Source organism: Ursus arctos, unplaced genomic scaffold, assembly GCF_023065955.2.
Source record: "Ursus arctos isolate Adak ecotype North America unplaced genomic scaffold, UrsArc2.0 scaffold_14, whole genome shotgun sequence".
Taxonomy (NCBI): domain Eukaryota; kingdom Metazoa; phylum Chordata; class Mammalia; order Carnivora; family Ursidae; genus Ursus; species Ursus arctos.
The window spans coordinates 53,009,602-53,034,515 of NW_026622808.1; the positions used below are offsets into that span (position 1 = coordinate 53,009,602).

At 45.0% G+C, this 24,914-nt stretch overlaps 1 protein-coding gene across 2 annotated transcripts in view; it reads left to right on the forward strand.

Moving 5' to 3' along the window:
* The first annotated feature begins 447 nt into the window (after window positions 1–447).
* Window positions 448–24,914, forward strand: part of GXYLT2 (glucoside xylosyltransferase 2) — an 89,732-nt gene continuing 65,265 nt past the window's right edge. Inside the window, exons 1-2 of one of the 2 annotated variants that reach the window (XM_044385147.3) lie at window positions 448–744; window positions 22,296–22,488. In XM_044385147.3, the coding sequence (XP_044241082.2) occupies window positions 470–744; window positions 22,296–22,488 (468 nt within the window). In that variant the 5' untranslated portion in view covers window positions 448–469. Of the gene's footprint in view, window positions 745–16,898; window positions 17,377–22,295; window positions 22,489–24,914 lie in introns of those variants that run through there. The other variant, XM_048226962.2, reaches the window with a different exon arrangement.

Genomic DNA, 24,914 nt, shown 5'->3' on the forward strand with positions numbered 1-24,914 from the left:
GGGTGGAATGGGAGGGTAAGTGAATGAGTGACCGAATGAAGAAGTAACCGAGGAAACGGAACGGTATGGGAGGGAATGAATGAATGGATGAACAGGTGGATGGAAGGATGAATGCATGAATGAGGAAGAGGGTTTGAGGCTGCACTCCCTGAAGCCTAAACGCCAGGCTCCGGGCCGCTGGCGGGTGGGCGGGCGGGCGGCTACTCCACACAGTACGGTAGGCGCGGGCCGCTCCTCCTCGAGCCCCGCTCGCGCCTCCTCCCCCCCACCCCCTCCTCCTCCTCCTCCTCCTCCTTCTCCTCCTCCTCCGTCGCCCGCCCGCCGGCCGCCCGGACCCCAGTCCCCGGCGGGCGGGCGGAGGAGGCGGCCGCCCGCGCTGTTGCGCTCGCCCCGCCGCCGCCGCCGCCCGGCGAGCCGCGATGCGCAGAGGGGCCGCGCCGCCCCGGGGCCGCCGCCGCCGCGCCGCACCATGAAGCTCCGCAGCAAGGCGGCGGCGCTGCTCCTGCTGGCGCTGGCCGCGCTGCTGCTCGCGCTGCTGTCCCTGCGCGCCGGCCGCGCCGAGCCCCCCGCGCCGCCCGCGCGCCCCGCGTCCGCCCCGCAGCGCCACCCCGCGCCGGCCCCCGAGCGCCTCCCGGGCCCCGGCGCCCTCCCGGGAGCCCGCCCGCGCGCTCGGCGACGCCGGCCCCCGCGTCCGCTCCCCCGAGCCGGCCGCCGGGGCGCCGCGAGCCTGGAGAAGTTGGTGAGGTGAGTCGTGGCAGCCCCAGAATCCCTTCTGGGGACCCGTGTCTCGCCCCCTCAGCCTGTGCCAAGTCCAGGGGAGGCTTTGGGCTGGAGGGACAGACTCCAAGCTCCCCCGCGGGCTGCCCAGTTGTGTTTTTTGCCCGCTGGAGCTGAAGAACCACCTTTGTGGAGTCCTGTTGACAGCGCAGTGCTGCTATCACGCACAGTTTTGAAAGAGAAGTGCCCGGGAGGGTGGTTTATATGTTACATTTATTTTTTTAACAGGGCAAGACGTGTGTTTGCGTTCTTGCAAACATGCGCCCTTTGTTTAATTTTTCAAAAGCCATCACGATGCAAGAATGCTTTATCTAACTCTCATGTTTCACAGAATTTTTACCAAAAACTTGGATGTGGTTGAGTTGGAAAAGTTAGATGTTTACCAAAAACTAGCTGCCTCTCATTGAACCTTGAATCGCCCTTGCTTAGTATAGAAGGGGCACTCGACCTAGGTTTATTAAAAAAGAAGTTTTCTTCCTGGAAGGAGCGATGCGTGGCACGGGAAAGAGAGAGTGACGGTTTCCCTGTTCCTCGTTCTGTTTCAGACTCAAGTACGGTCAAAGCGTCTCACAAGGAAAACATCTTAACCTCTGACATTGTGTTTGATATTCTCTTTCTCTGCGCGGAGCTTAACCCGCCACAGCTTTTCATCAGAGCGTTTTATCTTTGTCCTTAGGGTTGCTGGACCGCCCCCAGGTTAGGGATTTGCGTTCATTTCCTTTGTTGTGAGAGCTTTTTAACAATCCCCCCCGTCTTGTAGCGGGTCTGTTTCCTCTGCCCTTTGGAAGCTGGTGATGTTTGTAACTGCCGTTCCTGCGTCTGCGTGTGCTGGGCTCCTTCATTACTTGAAATGAGGAATTCTTTCTGGCCCTGATGCCTAAATCTGTTCTGGCGCTTTTACTGTAACTAAGAGAAAAGACACGAAGCTTCAAGAGGAGCTGTGTCAGCTTCTGGTTCTCTTCTGCCTCAGAATAAATATACAGATGGGTACTGACAAGTTTGAGAGGGGAAAAAGCCCAATCATCTACAGAGTCCCTTTTAAGTATTGGGAACGATTTACAAGCTCTTATGAATATATACATACTTTAAAATCAGGCATTTCTGTTAGGAGCTGGGGGTTCTTATAATGTGTTGCCCTAAGGTTCAACTGCAAGTTTACTAAGATCTGTAAGTGGAAGGGACAGCTCGTAAGACAGTGACGACTGACACCATTTAACACAGCTAATCTTTTGCCAGGCACCCTGCTAACAGCAGTCCACAAAAGCAGTCCTTGTTAAGACTTACTGTGCATATATGAACCGTGTCATCTGCACCACAGCCCTATGGTAGCGGTTCTCGAAGTGTAGTCTTGGAACCAGCAGCAACAGTGTCTCCTGAGGCCATCATTAGAAATGCAGATTCTCAGGCCCCAGCCGGCCCCACGAAATCAGAATCAGTGGGGGTGAGGTCAGTAATCTGTGTTCTAGCAAGCCCTCCCATTGTTTCTAACACACACCAGCCTTTGAGAGCCTGCTCTATGAAGTAAGCACTAATCATTATAATCCCCATTCCACAGGTAAGGGAAGTAACACACAAGGTTTAACCATTTGCCTGGGGTTCATAGATCACTTGTGGTGGATAAGGGTAAAGACTCAGGCGGTCTGGGCGGGGTTGACTCTTACCTGCTATGCTGTTGTCATAACCCTAACTAGTCATGCCTGCATTTCATAGTTTTTCTGAGATTTTTCTAAAGAAGCATCATGGATTTTTACAACAGCCTCATTCTTCAAGGTGTTGGGTACATGGGGCAGCGTCTTCTTGTCTCTATCTGAACAAATTGGCTCTAAGAAGAGATCATGAGCAGAATCCAAATGGATGTTTTAGGGGAGGACTATTTCCACGAGCAACAGTACCTCCTGAAGCCATTTTTCTTTTGAACATATCTCTTATATTATCATGGAAGTCATGGCCAACACCATAGGAATATAGAACAAAATTCTTAAAACTCTGGAAAGAGCGAACAACAAAAAAGCCACTGGAAGTCTCAAGCTCAGATGCATAAAGATGAAAGTCTATGACCTCTGGAGAAGTTGACATTTTCAGGGACTTAATTTTTTTTTTTTTTTTTTTTTTTTTTACTGCCTGGACAGAAATGGCAGCAGAAGATTCTGAGACAATGAGGGAGCAGGAGGGAAGATCTCTGCATGGACTCCTTTATTGCTCTTCTAATCCTGCTTGGGTTAAATTTTTGTGGTTTAGGAGGAATTTCACTTTAGGGAGGGAAAAGAAAGCCTCGTGTTTTCAGAAATTGGGTGCTTTAATCTCGTTACGTGGCTGGAATCCAGAAGAGATGAAGGTACATGATCTCATTTCTCGGGCCCAGGGAGTAGTCAGCAGCAAGCGTGGGGTTGGACGGGGTACAGTCCACCACCTGCTGACCATCCGTGGCCCGGGCTGCCTTGCTTCCCCCAGGGTACGGCTGTAAGTGAAGTCCTGCCACGTCAGCGCAGGAAGCATAGCCCTCTCCTTCCACATCTTGTTTTCATTTCAGAGAAGTTTCCAGGGACTTGCCTAGTTAGCAGACAGACCCTACAATTTTATAACTAGTCATTTGTATGCAATCTGTCCTGCGGTGGCCTCTCCTCTCTATAAATATAAAGCCCAGAGGTAAGGTCTGAGCTTTTAGGTCAGGGGTGGGATCTGGAAATGGACACCACAATCTACGTAGCCATTCCAAGTGCACAAGAGAAATGAAATCTTCTCTTCATTTTGGTTTATTGGTGATTTACACCTGGCTGACTTCCAGAGAGAATTTGAGACGACTTTCAGTAAAAAAACATATATAATAAGGCCATTGAAATCATCCTAAAAAATGAAAAGTCATAAAGGGGAGGGAGAAATAAGCACTGTTTGTCAAAAACTAAGCCACTATTGTTATGAGGAGTAAGTATTAATTTTAGCTCTAAGCTTCCTGGCAGCCATGTCAAAAAGGGAATCGTGATAGGCTGCCTTATTTTCACTGAATGATAAGAGGAAAAGTTGATCAAGAGGGGATGATTTGGTTCTTATGGAAATGAATTCTAAAAAGAATTTTACTGGAGAGTAAACTTTAAAAGCCTATCTCTCCAACTTGCTTCTGAAAACTCCTCTTTGAGCCTATGTATGAACAGGCAGTGGAACATAACTGCTAATCAGTGCAACGTAGAAAAGAATTTGGCATCTGGAGGCCAGAAAATTGGGTTCTAATCCCAAGCCATTTCACCTTAATTTCCTCATCTGTAAACTGAGCAAATCAATCCAAAAGTTTTCCAAGATCTCTTCCAGCTCTGACATTTGATGATCCTATGATGAGATCATCCAGTTTAGCTGTAAAATCCTAACAATGACTATTGCTTAGCCCTTTGTGCTGCCTCTTGCAAAATTGGTTTCTTATTTATTGGCTCTAGCCTAGAACTCTTACTGATTACTCAATCTCAACCCTCTCCTGAACTTTATTCTTTTTCTTTTTGCATTGGCCTGGGTATTGCTGTTTTCTCTTGAAATATGGTTTCTAAGGGAGACTTAGGCTACCTCGGAGCTCTGTGGAGGTCCTCTGCCATTTCAGTCCACAGTCATTCAGCAAATGTTTTTGCACATATATTCTGGACCAGGCACTCATTGTACAGTGGTGAAAGGAGTTGTTGCTCTTGCAGAATTTGGGAGAGGTGGGGGTGGGGAGACAATAGAGAAACACGTTTACACTTGGCAGCCTCCCCAGCTGTTCCAATGAAAGGAAGCGTGTTTACTCGCTCATCAAGAGACACCATTTCCTGCAGTTCCCTTTGGTATCTGAGATAAGTCTTTTCGGAGGGTTCAAGCCTGAATAAAGGTTTCACTTAAGGGGGATGGTGTGATATAGCAAAATGCCAACTCTGCGGTGATCCTATAATTAGCTGGTAGCCCCAGAGCACATTAAAGGTCTCCAGAACTTAGGGACCGTCTGTGATACGTGCTCTGAGTCTTGATTCTATTCACATTCATTTTTGTTGATTGGTCCATGATTCCGCCTTTTATTGATCAGCAAGTCATATTGGCTCTATGTCAAAATATATCCCCGGGCACCTGGGTGGCACAGTCGGTTAAGCGTTCGACTCTTGGTTTCAGCTCAGGTCATGATCTCAGGGTCTTGAGATCAAGCCCCGCATCGGGCTGCCTACTCAGCAAGGAATCTGCTTGAGATTCTCTCACCCTCTCTCCTTCCTACTCGTGATCTCACTCTCACTAAAATAAATAAATAAATAAATAAATAAATAAATAAATAAATAAATAAATCTTTTAAAAAAGTATATCTCCCCACTTGCACGCCTACCACTGGCTCCTAAACACCACCTTTCACACGTGGGCCCCTCAGTAGCACAAGATCTGGTTTGCACGCCTCCACTCTAGCGCCCTCTATAGTCCATTTCCCGTATAGCTGCTGGAACAATGTGAACTATGTAGACCACGTTGGGTCTTTGCTGGGGAAAGCCTCCTATTACCGACTTCTCCTCACAATGAGAAGAAAATTCAGATTTTTAGTCGGCCTTCATGCCTTGCCTGATCGCAGACCCATTTGGGTCTCTGACCTTGTCTCTTACCACTGTGTTTCAGCTACACTAGCCTTCAAGTATGCTGAACTCATTCCCACCTCAGCACTTGTTACTTGTTCCCTGTGCTAGAATGTTCTTTTTTTAAAGATTTTATTTATTTGACAGAGAGAGAGACAGCCAGCGAGAGAGGGAACACACGCAGGGGGAGTGGGAGAGGAAGAAGCAGGCTTCCAGCTGAAGAGCCTGACGTGGGGCTCGATCCCAGAACTCCGGGATCACGCCCTGAGCCGAAGGCAGACGCTTAACGACTGCGCCACCCAGGCGCCCCTAGAATGTTCTTTACTCACATCCTTGTGTGGCTAGTCCCTTACTTCTTTCAGGACTATGCTTTCAGGTTTTCTTTTCTTTTTTTTTTTTTAAGATTTTATTTATTTATTTGACAGAGACAGGGAGCAAGAGAGGGAACACAAGCAGGGGGAGTGGGAGAGGAAGAAGCAGGCTCCCAGCAGAGCAACGAGCCCAATGCGGGGCTCGATCCTAGGACCCTGGGATCACGCCCTGGGCCGAAGGCAGATGCTTAACGACTGAGCACCCAGGCACCCTGCTTTCAGGTTTTCTTCTCAGAAGAGTCCTCCCAACTGCTCTAGAAAAAAGGACCTCCCCATCATTCTCTACTCCCTTACCCTGGTTAGTGCTTTTTTTTTTTTTTAGTAGCACTGGTTATTATATGAACATTGTGTTTTATTTGCTCCTCTCCTGCAATGTATACTTCATGTCTTATTCATCCCTGTACCACTGGTACCTAGAACAGAGTTGATCTCATAGTAGGTACTCAATGCGTATTTGTCAAATCACCTAATGAACGAACACAGCACCTACCTTGTGCCAGCACTATGTGAAGATTTTACATACATGATTACATTACATATTATTTAATAATATTTGAAATAATCTCGTAGTAAAGAACAATAAGAATGATAGTGAGGATATCTAATTGTAACATCCTTACAAGAGAGGGTATCTTTTTTCTTTTTAATAGATGTTACTTTTTAGAATAGTTTGAGATTTTTAGAAAAACTGAGAAAGTAGTACAGAGTTTCCATATACCCTGAACCCAGTCTCCTCCGTTATTAAAATCTTACATCAGTTTGATATATTTGTTCTAATTAATGAAGTAATAGTATAATTACTAATGTATAGTTTGTTTACATTTTCTTAGTTTTTACAGAATGTCCCTTTTCTGTTCCAGGATCTTGGCCAGGATAGCACAAGATATTTATTTCCTTTTTTTTTTTTTAAAGATTTTATTTATTTATTTATTTGAGAGAGAGAGTGAGAGAGAGAGAACACGAGCATGAGGGGTGAGGGGCAGAGGGAGAAGTAGGCTCTCCGCTGAGCAGGGAGCCTGACACAGGGCTTGATTCTGGGACTCTGGGATCATGACCGAGCTGAAGGCAGATGCTTAACTGACTGAGCCCCCCAGGCGCCCCGCATGTGATATTTAGATGTCACATCTCCTTAGGCTCTTCTTGGCTATGGCAGTTTCTCAAACTGTCCTTGTTTTAAAACCTTGGGAGTTTTAAAAAGCATTGGTCAGATATTTTGTAGGATGCCCTACCATTGGAATGTGTCTGATGCTTTACTCTTGATCGTACGAAGTTATGGGTTATTGGGAGGAAGGCCAGTGAGGGAAAGTGTCCTTTCCATCGTATCATATCGAATATATGCTATTGACATGATTTATGACTGCTTTGGTCACCTGTAAGAGGTGGTGTGTATTTGGGGTTTTCTACTGGCAATTTGTTCTTTCCCCCCGCCCCACCCTTGCCATGCTATATACTTAATTTTTTAAAAAAGATTTATTTATTTGAGAGAGAGAGAGAGCTGGAAGGGGGAGAGGGAGAGAGTCTCAAGCAGACTTCACGCTCAGCATGGAACCTAACGCAGGGCTCGATCTCACAACCCTGAGATCACTACCTGAATGGAAACCAAGAGCCGGACGCTTAACCACTGCACCACCCAGGTGCCTCCATACTATAAACTGTAGAAGGAAGTCACTGGCCAGCCCACACCTGAGGGGTGAGCAGTGATGCTCTCCCTCCTTGATGGTGGGAGTATCTACCTAAATTATTTTAAATTCTCCTAATGGGAGATTTGATTCTTCTCCTCCATTTATTAATTTATCCAGTCATTATATCAGTATGGACTTATGGATATATATTTATTTTATACTTTGAGTTATAATCCTACATCACTGTTGTGTTGCTGGAATTGTTTCTTTATTGGCCATTAGGAGCTCTTACAGTTGGCTTTTATTTTCCTTTGACATACTCCAATCAATGTGTTTTTGTTTTTTGTTTTCATTTCTAGTTTTTTGAGCACTCCCTTACTCTCTGGCCCTTCAGGATGCCCTGGGCTCATCTTGTATATTTTCTGCTCCATTTTTTTGAATCAGCCATTTCTTCAAGGAGCCCTGATTCCTCTTACTGGAGAATGGTATTGGAAACTAAGAATTGGGTACAAGGCATGCTTGTTGCTACTGGGATATCATTTCTTTTAGACACTCACAGCTGACAGAGTGAAACACGTATGTGTTTATACTAACTTGCATATTTACACGTATAAATATGTCCATATGTAACCACATCTATCTATGTTGAGCTAAACATTACTCCATGGACCATTCTAGATTCCTTCCCGTACTTAATTGGGGAGAGAGAATGTTTTTGTTTTCTCAAACCCCAGTTTTCTCGCATCTCATTGGCTTTCATTGTTTAATTCCTGTGGAATGGGGGAGGAACTGGGAAGGAGTTGGATTGGATAGGATTGACTAATTCACTTAAACCAAGCAAGGCCCAACCCCTAGTTAGAGTTGAGACCATGACCACTCAAACCGCCCAGGGGAAGGTGATGTGGTAGCTGTTGTGATTGGCTTCTGACCTCTATTCCTCCCACCCGCCCCTGCAGTTTGTGGGTGGACCGCACCTCCAGGAGATGGTGTAAGCCAGGCATGGTAATCCCAGCCCTTTCACCGTGTAAGCCATGTGCTTGCAGCACTAGAACATTCAATACACTCATTTCTCTGGCAATGGTCATTGGTCCACAGGTGTTACCTGACCCATGTTGCTGAATCAGCCAGAAGGGAAGGACATATTTTATATGATTGGGCAAAAGACTCCATGTGCTAGATATGGACAAGGAAATAAATAGTCCCAGTTACTACCATGATTCTTAGAGGACCAGCTTTAGGATGAAGCCATCACTGTGAGCAGTAGAATAGAGAAAGTAGGAGAATTTGGATCCTTGAGGACGTTACTGAGCCCCAAAATTAACAAATCCTGATACCTGCCCTGTCTTGGGCCCTCCAGCTACATGTGTTGGAGTTGAGGTTTCTGGTATTTTCCTCCAAAATCATCTTACCCAAACCAGATGGTTCTTTAAATCAAAATCTCACTGCTGTCACTGGAGAGAAAGGGGAATGGTTTTGGGGGCGGGGGGTGGGGAGGCACATAGGAAAGGCACATCCACCACACCCTGGAACAGCCATTATGTGCCCTTAACCTTGTCCCAGGTGGCAGGTGATTCCAGATAGGTTCTTGGGCCAAATTAGACCCTTTCATAGGGATTTAAAAATTGGATCAGAGATAGTTTAAGAGCAAACTGTTTCAAGTGGCTAAGATTAAGGTATGAAATTCAGGATTGACTGCCATGTTTCCTGCATATGGAGGAAGCTGGTCTGCATTGAGAGTATATGAACCCGACTTGGGGAGGCAAGTCCTGATGTTGTTCCCAAGGCCAGCTCCTGCCCTTTGTTGGCTGTGCCGTTTCATCCCTTTCCTAGAATCCCTGAACTGAGTTCCTTTCACTTACTACCAAGGAGTTCTGCCTAATCTGGGCATGTGGTGCCTGCTTGTATCACCTTCACTAAGTTGAGTAAATAGTAGCCATATTGACACTAATCCCCCTACTAACTCACAGGTGAGATTCTTTTGAAGAAAATCTGAAAACAGATTTGTTTTCCTTGGAAATGCTTCTCTTCATGTTATCTCACTGAGAAAAAATAAAAGACAAAATTGTATGTTATATATATTTTACCACCATTTAAAATATTAAAAAAAAAAGAAAAGAAGAGACTTTTGCAGAAGATGGGAGATTTTGTGCTCTTTTCCAAATCTTCCCCAGCACTTGATTTCAGATTCTGAAATTCTGAAAATTGCCCCCGAAAAGAGGAATTTCTTGACTTGATACCTTTATTGGGACTCTGTGATTTTGTGCCATCAAGAAGTGACTCTGGTGTATTTGAAGGTGATGTCTTGATCTTTGCCTGTGTTCCCTCCCCTTGACCTCTTTTAGCAAAACACGATAGACTGAAATAGTCTAGTAGAAATTCATCATTGGTACCATTTAGAATCCAAGCTTTATGTAAGGAAGAGACAGTGGAGAACACGTAATCCAAAATGTGACCCCTTTTCATGGGGGGGTGGGTGGGCACTGAGGTCCAAAGAGATAAAATAATAAGGTACCTAAAGCACCCAGCACAGGGCTAGCCCGTGGTGGTCACTCAACAGATTCTCCGTTCTCAGTGCTCTTCCTGTCCACCGTTGTTTATTAGTGAGGAACGGAATCATGGCTAGCCCCAGCAAGCGAGCTGTGTGGCTCTGAATTAGTCCTCCTCAGCAAATCATGGCCTCCTCCTAAGCTCAACGATAACATGACATCGTACAGGTAAAATGCTGGCACAGCCGGCAGCACGCCAGAAACTCTCAGCAGACGTGAGCTGGGGCTCAGGTGCAGATTTGGGCAGGCTTTTCCTGGATTATGACTCGAGGAGATCAAAACTCAGCTTCCGTGTATGATAAATAATACACCAGACCCGGTCTTCGGATCCTTAGTAAAAGCTAAAGGAGTAGATGAGGGAGGACCGTCTTGACGGCCTCTTGGGGACTTGGACTATGGTTCTGGAGAGTGTCAGACTGGACTTAGGGCTCTCTCTAGCCTTGGTGTCGACTCAAGGGTGGAGAGCTATGGTTTCCCAGCTCAGAAAAGTAGAGGGGGTGGCGAGGAGTTCACGGGAATTAGGAAGTGTTCTCAGGGAAGCCAAATGCAGAATTTTGTCCACAGACACTGCTACCCAGGGCTCTGCGTCGCTGGTTGAACTGGGGATGTACCTTATGGTGACTAATATAACAAAATAAAAATTATGTATAAAAAAAAGATGCCCTGCATTCTCCTCCTCTGAGTTTTGTGAGAATTATAAGGACCTCAGTTGTCTGACCCCCAGCCTTAAAGTAACAAGCTTTGGTGTTCAAGTATCAGATTTTACCCTTCAGGGAGAAAGCATTGTTAGAAACACAAGAGAAGTCGGAAGCACATTGGAAATTGGCATTTTCAAAGAAACATTTCGTTTAAAAAGTGTACAAAAACTTCAAATCTGGTTTGCAGTAAGATAGAATGCTGAGACCTAAAGTACCGTGCCTTTTGCAGCTTGCCTGCCTGTTCTTGTCATGGAATTAAAATAGTTAGAGAGGGGCGCCTGGGTGGCACAGCGGTTAAGCGTCTGCCTTCGGCTCAGGGCCTGATCCCGGCGATCTGGGATCGAGCCCCACATCAGGCTCTTCTGCTATGAGCCTGCTTCTTCCTCTCCCACTCCCCCTGCTTGTGTTCCCTCTCTTGCCGGCTGTCTCTATCTCTGTCGAATAAATAAATAAATCTTTAAAAAAAAAATAAAAAAAAATAAAATAGAGAAAAATGAAGGCCTCTGGTACATTTCAGGTTAGTATTTAATAATGATGATGGTAACAACTGATATTTAATGATGACTTAAAATATGCCACGATATGGGGCACCTGATGGCTCAGTCGGTTAAGCACCTGCCTTTGGCGCTGGTCATGATCTCTGGGTCCTGGGATCAAGCCCTGAGTCAGGCTCCCTGCTCAGTGGGGAACCTGTTTCTCCCTCTCGCTCTGCCCCTCCCCACTTCTACTCTCTCTCTCAAATAAATAAGTAAAATATTTTTTTAAAAATTAAGCCACAATACTGTATGAAGCACTTCCCCATATCATTTCATTTCTTCCTAACAACTGGAGAGGTAGGTACTATTATTGGATAGGGCAGAGCACTTTCAGTTGCCAGAGATAGAGTCTTACTTCATCAGTTTATACACGTAGTCATCACAGGCGACTTACTGGCTCATAAAACTGGAAAGTGCAAAGGAGATAAGGATTCCATCGCAGGTGTACCCAGATTTCTAGCTGTCTTCCATCTCTGCCGCCTTCCGTGTGCACCACACCCTCAGGTGGGTGTTCTCCAGGTGAGAGTTCCAACAGGTCTCCGCTTGCCTTCTCCTCTTCAGTCACTGTGAAGGGAAGAACTTCATCCGTCAAGAGTCCCAGGGTTACCTCTGTTGACCTGACGTGGATCACATGCATATCCGATCACTGATGGCCATGCTTGGGGAGAGCATGATTCAGCCCTTCCAAACCTCATGGACTGAGAACAGAAGAGGAATGGCTTCTCCAAAAGAAAATTGAAGTGTTCTTACCAGAGACTCTTGGAAACAGATGCTGGTAAGAAACACCAAAACCAAAAGCAGATGTCCACTATAATCTGTATGCCCATTTTACAGATGGGGAAACTGAGGGTCAGAAATGGTTAAAGCATTTGCCCAAGATGGGGCAGCCAAGAGGCAGACCTTGAATTTGAAGCCAGGTCCATGTGCTTTGAGAGCCAAAATGCTTACCACCATGCTGTACTGGGGAACAAATCTTAAAATTTGAACTCTTTGATTGTCTTCTAGAATCCCTTTGGAGAAGATCCTTTGATTAAAACTCTCTTTTTAATCTGTAAAGATTTTTCATATTTGTAAGGGAAAATAGTTATAAAAATTACCCCTTTAAAACAAGCTTTAACATACTTACGTATTTATAGATACACATCCACATACATGGGGTATAACTCTGGAAGATTGTACCATTATACCAAAATGTTAACAGTGATTATGGAATTGGAATTATGGTACCCGCCTTTGGCTTGTCTGTATTTAAAATTTTTTCTATGATGAATGTGTGAATTAATTGTATAATTTATAAAATAAGTTAAAGTATATGAATTATCATAAAAATTAAAAATCCCTTATTGCCTGAGGCCTTGGAGGATGGAAATTAGTTGGAGAGACCATTTTTCCTCTCCTGGAGTTGGTCTTTCATGCTCTTTGTCGGGCCATGAGCTAGAAGTGTCCATTTGCAGAATACGTAATCCTCATTCTTCTCCCTTGTATGTCACCAGCAATTTATTTCAAACTAGCACTGCTGGTTCATATTTTACAATCTCAATAACATCTTAATTTGGGAAGAAGAGGGGGATAGAGAAATAGAATCTCCTGTGTGTCAGGAACAATCATGAGGGGAACAAATGAATTGAGAATTAGTCCAGGCAGGATCGCAGAGTTAGAGGGAGAGGAGTATATATAAACACACTTGTGCATGATGTCAGCGAACGGTGAATGCATGGGTTGTGAAGCTGGAGTTGGTAAAGGTGTGCACTGAGAGCCATGCCCAGAGAGGCCGGGGCTGGGGGGGGGGGGGGGCGGCGAAAATCCAGTCCAGACTCAGATCACTGAGCTGTGAGCCCTGAGTACAGATAAAGGCTTTATCTGCCCAAAGCAGGCTCCTTTTCTGAATCACTTGTGTGTGGCCCCAAATAGAGCATAATGATTAAAAGCATGGGCTCTTCAGTCTAGTTCCCTGAGTTTGAATCCTTTCACCGCCACTTACTAATCATAAAGCAGGTGTATATGTCCAGTAATGCCGAAAAGCAGACATGCATACAGATAGACGCATAGGCAAGATTGACAGCTTCAGGCTTTGAACACCTACTATGTAATAGACCTAGACTTTGTTTAGGAACACAGCCATGTTTTAAATATCACGATCCAAACTAAAAATATGCTATTCATAATTGAATGCACTTATCAAATAATTGTGTTATGCACTGCCCCCCCAAGCAGATTTCTAGCACAGTGTTGACACTATTCATATAATACCATGGCTTCAAGGCAAATGTCAGCTTCTCTGCCTATCTCAGAAGATTAATTGTACTTGATTTAACTCCAAACCATGGGTCATTAAAAGTGATTTAACTGTTAGCACAGTCCTTAGCGTCATGTCTGGGTTTCTAAGTGAAGGCTCTACTCACAGCTCCTGCAGGGAAATTTTTTGTCAGGGGACGAATGTGTTCCCAGACCTGTGGTTTGCAGAGAACTTTATTAGTGTCTCTCACTGCCAGCGTGTAGCATGGATATAATTACCCATTACCAGCCTCTCCTTCTAGAGGCTGAAGCAAGGTGTTTCCGCTTCTAAACCGCCACTCTGGCCTCATCTGCAGGCCTTCTGCAGGCTCCAAAAGCTATGGTTTCATCTGGTAGGATTCCACTCGGGAGGGAATCTATTCTTCGCCCCGATGAGAGTATTCGATTTCTCAACATTCATCTTCTACCATTTTTTTTCCCAAAATAGTTCTATGTTTCCTTCCCTATGAAAACAAGTTACCAACAACACTGTTTTAGACTCTGTTTTAAAGAACTGGTCTTCTCTGTTAAGCCTCCATTGCCTGCCCGCCACCCCGTCAGGTTTACCTGCGTTAATTCAGCTTGTCAGTTAAGGAGAAGCCCCAGTAAGAGGTAGCAGGAGACAGCAGAAAAGAGGGTCTGAGGAGAACCAATTACTCACTTTAATAATTCAGTGTGTTTTGCAGTAATAGGCTACAAAGTAAATAGCACTACACATAAGTGCCATATTTCATTATTTATACACTCCAGAAATTGAAGTTTAATTAAGTTGCACTCTTGAGACTTTTAAGTGATTAAGGAGACGCCTCATCTCGGACAGTGTAGAGCTGGTAAAGCTGCTTCCCCCTCTGAGCCTGCTCTGAATATCATCTTGCGTATGCGCAGGGAGGGCTTGAGCTGGGACCATTGAGACAACGTTTTCCAAATGGCAGTCGATCCCACATCAGAGCCATCATTCTTAAAATATGGCCACGCTACCAGTGCTAACTTGAAACATTAAAAAAAAAAATCTTTGTTAAACCTAAGAGCATTTATTTATTGAATCATACCTTGATTGCAATACAATCCAAATACCCTTTCAAGGTGTGCAATACTGGGGTTTTTAGTTTATTCGCAGAGTTGTGTAACCATTACCACACCGAATTTCGGAATATTTTCACTACCCTAAAGAAAGAAATCCTGTGCCCATTAAGCCATCACTCCACCTTTGTCGCTTCCCCTGGTCCCTAGTAACCACTAACCTACTTTATGTCTCTCTGGATTTTCCTACTGTGGACTTTTCCTATCTCTGGAATCGGAAATATGTGGTCTTCTGTATTTTAACAAGCGTCACAGTTCACTGTTTAAAGTTCATACGTGTTATAACATACATCAGCGCTACATTCCTTTAATGGACGAATGATTTTTCATTTTATGAGTATGTTCCCTTTTATTTATCCATTCATCAGTTGGGGGACATTTGGGTTAGACTCTGGCTATTGTGAATAATGCTGCTATGAACATTTGCACACAACTTTATGCGTGGACATATGTTTTCATTTCTCTTGGGTAGATACATAGGAGCGGAATTGCCTGGTCACGTGGTAGTTCTGTGTTTAACCAGAACTGTGGAATTGTTTTCCAAAGTGGCTGCACTGTTTTATAATCCCACTAGCAACGTGTGAGGGTTCCACATTCTGAGTATATTGATTTTAAGGGAAACTTTCTATCACTGCCACAAATTGTCGGTGGTAACATAAATAGAATGTAATCATTGACTCAGACACTAAGAGGATAAAACAATGTTGATCATTTCTGACTTGGCTGTTGAAGTTTCTGTATCTGAGATCTGCTGTCTTTTTAGTTGAAATGGAGGGTTAGGTAACATTAGAAAGGTGTTCAAGACATGTTAGCACCAAGCTGAGACTTTCTTACTGACATTGTTGAAAGAGAACTGGGAATGGGATGGCTTTCTCACTCAGAGGCTCAAAGTGATTTGATGTGGTGTCTTAATGATAATTGCAGCTGACACATCACCCTCTGGAACATGCAGAATTTGGAGGCATGGATGCCTATGCAATCCCATCTCATCGTGTTTCAGCAGTCATCTCCATGGTTATGTCATGCAAGTAACTCGGAGGTGGCAGGGGTCATGTTTGTTATGTTTTTTTGGGCTTTGTTTTTTCTCACGGTATGTGTTTTCTAATAACTCTTGGGTAAATTTGAGAAACTGTCAAGGTGACTACATTCTTGGTAGGATAATAGCTATTTGCCCAGTAATGTCATTTCTGGGAATGTAGTCGAAGGCCATAATGAAAAGAAGAAAAAAATCTGTTGGCTCACAATGTTTAGTACCAGACTTTTCTGTTTTTTAATATGACAGAACAGTTGGAAACAACCAACAAAAGGGCTAGACTAATAAGCTCTGGTGTTTTCATTGGATGGACTAGTAGATCGCCAGTTACAATGATCCAGCTATGAAGACTTAAAAAGTAATGAGAAAAACAAAAGAAGCAGATGGAAAATGCAGACAATAAAGTTGTAGGTACACTATTACTACATCTGTAAAAACATGTATTCAATGGAATATAAACCAGGACATAACATGCAAAGAAAGTTTTATAGGGCAAGATTTTTTTCCATTTACCAACATTAATATTTCAATATATGTTATATATATATATATATTTGTTTTCATATATAGAGAGAGCATATGCACGCAGGGGCAGAGAGAGAGGGAGAGAGAGAATCTCAAGCAGGCTCCACAGCCTGCACAGAGCCCAAGATGGGGCTCAGTCTCATGACCCTGTGATCACGACCTGAGCTGAAATCAAGTCAGACACTTAAGCGACTGAGCCACCCAGGCACCCTTGTTTTATTATTTTTTTTAAATTGGAAGTATACATTGTGTATTTTGTTCTGATCTTTTTCTGAAGATAGAGATTTTGCTTATTTACATTGCCTTAGACTGATGGTATATAATGTTGTGTCCTTGATATAGATTACATTGAAAGAATTTATAATCACCAGCTGAGGTAAGTTTTTGGAAGGAAATAAGCAAAGACCATGACAGAGAATAAAAGGGAGGGTGCTCCTTTGATGAGGTGGTCAGGGAAGCTCATTCTGCTGTTTAAAAGAGAAGGGGGTGTCTGTGCAAAGGGAAGACTTCCAGGCGGAGGACACAGTAAAAGTCCAGGACGTGAGCACAGCACGGGGTGTCTCGGGTAGAAAGAAGGAAAGGTGGTGGGTGCAGAAGTGCCCAGATTGAAGGGTCAGGAAGCAGGGAGCTTCTTCTAAACAGTGGTTGAAGTCCTGGAGAATGCTGGGAGGAGTTCTGTGAGCAAGGAGCTAAGCTCTTCTTTGAGTTAAGAGCAGTCTCAGGAAGCCGAGAGAGGACACCAACAAAGACAGAAGATAGAATAGTCTTCATCCACAGACATCACTTTGAAGACACGTCCCATGTCCAGGTGTGGCGGTGAAGTCGAGCAAAAACGACACCAGCCCAGCTACTGCATCGAGTGTCCTGGGACAGGGGAGGAAGAGCAGTGTCCACATGGCGATCTGCTGGGGAGGCGGCATCCTCACGAGGCAGCCATGTTTCCATTACGGCAAGACGTGGAGAGAATACCCTGAGAAAAGGCTGAGCACGGAGGGGGTTTTCCTGAGGGCGTGGGGGAAGAGTTTGCGAGAGAAAGGAGAGGTGAGAGGTCAGCTCACATCATTAGCTCTTGGCTGTAGCCAATAACAATGGGTGTTCTTAATAAGCAAACTCCAGGACTGCCCCCAAGACCCACTGATTGGGCATCTCTTGTGGCGTGGAGGGTTGCATATTTACAAGTATCTCCAATGACTGACGTGTGATCTGGGTAGGGAATCCCCTGCACTAGATGGTATCTGGTATCTCTTCCAGCTACATAACTGCAAGAGCGCGGGGCTTTGGATCAGGGCCCTAGCAGTGAGCAACAAAGAAGAAATGGATTCAGTGAGCATTTCAAAGACTGACTTAAGGTGAGACTATGAGAGAGGCGGAGCTAGTCAAAGGGGATTGGAAACATTTTTAAGCCCTACATTAGGACTCCTTTTTGATTTGTAAGCTGTAAATTTGTTTCCATGTGGCTTAAGCAAAAGGAAATGTACTGGCTTAAAAATTGAGCTCTCTGGGAGCACTTGGGTGGCTCATTCAGTTAAGTGTCTGACTCTTGATCTCTGCACAGGTCATGATCTCAACGTTGTGAGATTGAGCCCCACGTTGGGCTCCGCACTGGGTGTGGAGCCTGCTTAAGATTTTCTCTCTCCATCTCCCTCTGCCCCTCTCCTGCTTGTGCTCGCTCTCTTTCTCTCTCTAAAAAAAAGGAACTGTCCTCAGTTATGGTCAGGTGCCCCTGGATCCAGGTGCTTACGTAGGGCCAGGAAAGATGTGACCTGCCACCTTTTGGCCCTGCTTTCTACTGTGTTGACTCCCATTCAGGCTCTATCAGTGTGGTGGCCGAGACGGTTCCCATCAGTTCCAGCCTTAGTTGGAAGCTTCTCAAAGTCCTGGACAGCAAGTGTCTACTCCAGTTCCCTTTTATAAAGTATAAATAAGAACATAGCTAGCCATCAATCTGAGCAGTGCTGCAATTCCCCACTGCACATTCCCTTCCCAAACTCTGTAATCCAAGGGGTTAAGGAGTTTTAGGTTCGTAGACTGGACTTCCCTTGATCCTTGAAGGGTCTCAAGGGACATTTGAGCGGCACTGTGTGTGCCATCGGTAGGAGTGGGTGAAAGGCACACCATTTCAGTGCCCTTAAACTTGATGGTTCATTGGGATCGCAACACAAATGCTTAGTGAGATTTTGACTGTAACGTGAGAGGTAACAGAGGGGGAGCAGCAAAGGCCTCATTAAAGCCCAACCATGGATACTTGAACTGCCACTAGGAGAGGCCTTTATTTTTCTTCTTTAATACCTGTCACCAGACACCAAGAAAGAGCGCAGTCCCCAGCCCCTGCTTTTTGTGCCACGCAGACTCAAATCACGGAGGCCTGTAGAGGAGCTCTCTATGCTGCAGGGGGTGCAAGCCCTTTTTTAATTAAAAAAAAAAAAGTTGGGGCGCCTGAGTGGCTCAGTCAGTTCAGTGTCTGACTCTTGGTTTTGGCTCACATCATGATCTCAGGGTCATGAGATCGAGCCCCGTGTCAGCTCTGCTCAGCACAGAGTCTCCTTGAGATTCAGTCTCTCCCTCTATCCTTTCCCCTGCTGCTCCTCCCCTTGCTGGCTAATGCACACGTGTGTGGGCACACGCACTCTCAAATAAATAAATAAAGTCTTTTTTAAAAAGTTGTCAAATAGTTTGGGCATACAAAAAATACAGAAAATGACATAATGAATTTCTGTGTACCTTGCACTCATCTTAAGAAATAAAAATTTAAATCCCCAGAAATAACCACTATCCTGCATTTGATGTTTTATCATCCTCAAGCATGTTGACTTTTACTACATGTCTGTGAGCAACATACAGTGCTATTTTGCTTCCTTTTAAGCTTTATCTAAAAGGTATCATTCTATAGGGCGCCTGGGTGGCTCAGTCGGTTAAGCATCTGTCTTTGGCCCAGGTCATGATCCCGGAGTCCTGGGGTCAAACCCTGCATCGGGCTCCCTGCTTAGCGGGGAGTCTGCCTCTCCCTCTCCATCTGCTTCTTCCCCAGCTCATGCTCTCTCTCTATCTCAATAAATAAATAAAATCTTAGAAAAAATTAAATGGCATCATTCTATTGCTATCCTCCTGCAAGTTGCTTTTTTCCTCTTTGACTTCTGTTGGGACGTGATAGTCTGGTGTGTTCGTTTTCACTGCTATGTAGTATTCCTCTTAAACATATTGTGTATATTCGTGATTCGCCTATGTGTGGACAGTGAAGTTATTTCCAGTTCCTCACTGTTGTAAACAGGGCTGCTGTGAGCCTTCTTGAATGGGTCTTGTGCAAATGTGCAAGACTTTCTTCAGATGATATAGTAGCCATAGAACTGGATGGCTGGTGGGGGTAGCTGCCTCTTCATTCCTGCTAGGTGTTACCAAATGGCTGTCCTAAATGTTTGGGTTAACTTACATGGCCCCTGGCTATTTCTTTCTTTCTTTTGCTTAAGAGAGAATCTTCAGCAGGCTCCACGCCCAGCACAGAGATCTCACAACCCTGAGATCAGGAGCTGAGCAGAAATCAAGAGTCGAACATTTAGCTGCCTGAGCCACCTAGGCACCCCACCCCTGGCTATTTCTGAGCTGTTCTCTGCCTTCATAACCACTCCAGAGCTTGGGGTGGGTAGACTTTTATTTTATTCCTTAAGTTTTGTCGATCTGAAAATAAAATGGAATCCCTTTACTGTTTAAAATTAGTGGTTTCCTGATTACTAAGGTGAGAGTTTTCTGTTCATGTGGAAGCCCAATTAGGAAAGCTCAGCTGGGCAAAGTTATTTGTGACGGGGCAGTGGTTCATATTTAAGATATCTGTGCTGTTGCATTGATCGTTTTAGTACTTTGGGTGATCCCAGTGTTCTTAAATATTGAGCATATTTTAGGCAAACAAGTTTGCATGAAATCTCTTTTATAGCATGTTTTGGCCAGTCTTTTGCCTTTTTTTTTTTAATTGACTATGATTTTAGCATTATCTGCGACACATCCTTCCCATCCTTTTACATAAGTTAATTGGGAGCTGGCTTTAATGGTGGGTCTGAGAACTTGCCCACAGAGCTGAGGAAGAGAAGACATCTGAGTCCGTTCGGCAGGGGTCCTTGAATTTAACAGGCATGATCCTGATTTAGTACCTTTGCTCTGTCTCCTCTGCCTAGAATGTTCCTCACCCAGAAATGCACATGACTCACTTCCTCACCTCCTTCACGTTGTCATCAGATTTCACCATCTCAGTGAGGACTTTCCCAACTCCGCACTGTATAAAAATATCTACCAGCCCATCAGCCACTGTTGCAGCCCGCTCTGCTCAAGGGTGTATTTCCTTCATGGCCCTTATCACTGGATAACTTTCTATGCAAGTGACAAAGTTACCGCTACTTCCTTCTTTGTCTTTCCCCTACCACCCCTTAGAATACAGTTTCTGCAAGGGCAGGCATCTTGGTCTGTTTTGTCCACTGCTGTCTTCAGGTACCTAGAACAGTGCCTGGCATGTAGTCCTCACTATAGCTTTGTTGATTAATACATGGTCTGAAGTTAGCAGGGAAAAGAGAGCAGAGGAGAGCATTTCTGAGAGAGACACAGAGAGAGAGAGAGACAGAGACAGAGAGAGACACAGGGAGAATGCACATGCCAAGACCTGGAGACAACCCAGCCGTCTGCTGAGCAGAAACAAAATGGATGGAGAGCATGAGTGTGTGTGACTATGGCCACGATTATGAATGTCTGTCCCCCAAGACCGGGGGTGCTGGAGACAGTTGCAAGAGATGTCAGTAGGAGCCATGATCACCAGTTTGGACTCAATCTTGAGGGCAGCCAGGAGCCCTTACGTTATTTTAATCAAAAGAATCACACATTCCTATTTGCATTCTAGAAGAACATCACTCTGGTGCTAACAAAAAGAAAGCATAGGGTGGGAGTTATAGGATAAGACTGGAGGCAGGTGGCCCATCTAGGGAGCTGTCACAGTGGTCAGGGTGAGGGAAGATGGTGGCCTCATCGGGTAGCAGCAGGGGGATGAAAAGAAGCAGACGACAACTGCGGAAGATACTTAGGATGTCTCTAGTGTTGCTCTGTGATCCATGAAATTGGTGGGATCTGAGTATCTCTCGGCGTCTGAGGTTAGCTGAGCTTCCACTAAGCACGCTCTTAAGTTAATCAAATTGGAAAGCTGTCCGACATGCTCCGCCCACACCCTCACCTCTCTGCCTGCTGAAAGAAATCTGGAGCAAGACTGCCATTATTGAACAGAGCCATGGATCATGGAGCAGTGCGCTGATTGGACTGGAAGGTTTTGGAAGGAAGGTAGCATTCCATGTCCAAGTTTCCCTGGCCTCCAAGTCTTTTGTGCAAGTAAATTAGTTTCATTTGTCTCAGGGCACCTTTTCCAGGCCAACTCCTTCCAACTTGCCTGCAAATGTCTCTCAGTGGTGTGTTTGAGGCTTGGCTGCGTCTCCTTGTCTGGAACAAATCTTTTATTACGAGGAAATAGCTGGATGATGATTCGGGACTCTTGGACCCTATTGCCCTCTCAGCTGTTGACTCAGTATTTGATACCTTGGTGATTTTCAGCTTAACCTGCCTCCTCTCCTGCCTGTTTCTCATTAATACAACTTACATACTGGAAGCTGAATTTCAAACCTAGCACCTCAGCAATTTTGAGCGAGACAGTTAGGATTAACACCTGTTTCTCAAGACTCTCCAAAGATGTGATGGAGGCACATGTGTTATTTTCTTTGCTCACCTCCCAGACTCACAGGATTTAACTTTGGTGCGGTGGTCATGCATTCCACCGCAACCTAAAACCATCCAGATGATGGGAATATCATGTTGCTTGTTTCACATGGGAAAGCCACAACCCACCCTCGTCTTGTTCATGTCGCGTTCAAATCTAATTTGCGTGGCCCGTGTGAGTGTGAGCAGCACAGCCCGTGTGTCAGCTGTTGGAAGTTTAGCAATACTATTTCCAAACACGGCCCATTCGGCAGCCAGCAGGCACTCGACAGCTGAGCGGGGCAGAAAAAGTCTCAGACACCTATGGCCGTCCAAACAGTGACTCATCCCGCTATTGCCAGGATAAATATGGGAATAAATGGTATTTTTCTCTAAGCAGGAAGAATTGTCAAAATGCTTATCACTTTATAAAATATAACAGATTGTGCCTGTTCATGTTTTGAAATGTTCCAACCATTCACTAGCTGGGTGTTTTTTCTTTTTTAATTTTATGAGTTTATTAATAGGTCTAACTTGTTTTTCTTCTTCCTAGGAGGCCTGGAGAACTCCGGAGTTTTCAGGCTGTGCTGCCCCCGGAGCTCTGGATCCACTTGGCCGTGGTGGCCTGTGGCAATCGGCTGGAGGAGACCCTGGTCATGCTCAAGTCCGCTGTGCTCTTTAGCCACAGGAAGATCCAATTCCACATCTTCACGGAGGACTCTCTGAAGCCCGAGTTTGATAAGCAGGTGAGTTTGTGGCAGTGGTGGTGTGGTAGTCACCGAGTGCAGACAGACCGCATCGTGGGAGATGCACGTCCCCTTCACTAGTGGGATTCGCTACTGTCTGCGGCCTTCTCTGCTGTGTGACCATCTGCTCTTGACTCTGAGCCTCACTGCTCTCGTATATAATTAGGGATACTTACACCTACCTTACAGCGATAGTGTAAGGGTCCTATGAGATGATGCACTTGAAACACTTGACCCAGGGCTTGAGCCCTCTGGTGTCATTACTATGGCTCTCATGGAGGGGACAGGTAGCTTTCTACAAATTCTATTCATGTAGGTTTTTTGAATGACAGTAATAAATGTTCATTAAAATAAACTCAAATGATAGAGATTTCATCCGTTAAAAGGTAGGAGTCCTTGGGACCCTCAGTCAAACACAAGAAACTATCTGAGTTAACAATTTTGAGTTATTCTTCTGTATTTTTCATGTACAAGTGTGTGTTTGAGTGTGTGTTTAACTATGTGGATGTATGTTTATGTGTGTAAATGTGTAGTTGTATGTATAAACATATACCCATATAACCCAACTGTATATGCCCAGATTAAAATGTATTTCTTTTATATATATTTTTTAGAGTTTTTAAAATTTATTGGAGAGACAGAGTGCACAAGCAGGGGGTAGGAGCAGAGGCAGAGGGAAAAGCAGGCTCCCAGCTGAGCAGGGAGCCTCATGTGGGGCTTGATCCCAGGACCCCAGGATCATGACCTGAGCTGACGGCAGATGCTTAACCGGCTGAGCCACCCAGGCGTCCCTATATTTCTTTTATAAAGTCAAGGTTATTCTCTGTGTGTCGTACCGAAACTTGCTTTTTCTCCCTTAAAACCATATTGTCAGCATTGTTCCAGGTCAGGACTCAGACATTCTTACCTCATCTTTTCTGGTGACTGTGTAGTATTTTATTATGTGTCTGGATCCCTGTTTAGTTGGCTGTTCCTATACTGAGGAACAAGTACTGATTTTTTTACCAGGACACGAGGAGAGCTTTGGAAATACCTCTTCTCCCCAGTGTAGGTATGTGTGTGACTTTGCAGACCAAACTTCACTTTGTCTTGGCTGTTTGCTCTTGTGGTAAGGCCTTGAGTGCTGGAAGAGTGAGAAGCGGTTCGTTTTGTATCCGCCGACTTGGGTCAGCAGGGCGGCTCCTGTCCCCAGGCTGGCTGCACTAATGAGAAAAGCCGAAGAAGCGTGTTGGGCCGAGAAACGCTACAAACAGAGAGCTAGAAAACGGGTAATGTTTTCTAAAGAAAAATATCCCCTTGACATCTTCACCAGGAGAAGCCAAATAGTCTCAAAGCTTTGAAATTGATTGGAAGATGCCCTGAAAAAAGATCTGAGTCAAAGGAAAGGGAAGAGGTTGGCACACACATGGTTTGCTGCTTTGCAGCTGTGGTGAAAGGAGGTGGTGATGATAATTACCATTTATCAAGGGCTTCCGATTTATGATTTACCCCTCCTTAACACCCACCAGACAGTAGCAATCATGTCCCTCTTTTTGCAAAGAGTATTTAGTGATTTGCTCATCAGGTGTTGGTTCAAGGTCACAGCCTCAAACCTCCATGAGCTTAACCAGTGTACCATACTGCGTCTCCAACTAGTAAACAGAAGAGTCATCCGAGAAGCTCAGCTCCCCTGTGTACTTGCTGCCAGATCTCAGGCCAGCCTTGCGGCCTTTCAGAGCTGCAGCTTCCCTGTCTGTAACTTGAAGCGAGCAACACTGATAAAAGAGCTAAGGTATCTGGAATCAGATTGGCTAGGTCAGGCTGCCTTAACGCCTCCCGAAAAGCTCAGAGACTTTCCACGGGCCTGCTGCTTGTCTCACACAGGCACTTACGTCTGGGACTGAAGACGACAATGTGATGATTCATGCTTTTTTTTTTTTAAGTTTATTTATTGTTTTTGGTAATCTCTACACCCAACATGGGGTTTGAACTCACAACCCTGAGGTCAGGAGTTGCATACTCTTTCGGCTAAGCCAGCCAGAGGCGCCCCAAGGCTATTCGTGCTTTGAGTTGCACCTGTTAGAACACTTGGCCTCTGAAGTTCTTGGGATGCCATGCAGGAACGAGAGAGACAAGTGGATCACGACTGTGCATTTCCCTCCCTCAGCTTGACAGTGACACGAGTCTTTTCCACTCATATTGAACTGTCCAGAAGCAGTCACAAGGCTCACCCAACGGCAAGGGGCTGAGCAGTGCTCGGTGTGCAGGAAGGGAGGAAACTGGCTGTGGGCAAACTCTAGCAATGTCTTGCACGATATCCGTCTAACAAGTATTTATTGAGTCCCCACTGGGAGCTAGAGGCTGGGACATGAGGCTGGAGCCGAACAAAGAGACTTGAACTTAAAGAAGGTAAGAGGAAGGAAGATGTGTGTGTATAACTATGTATA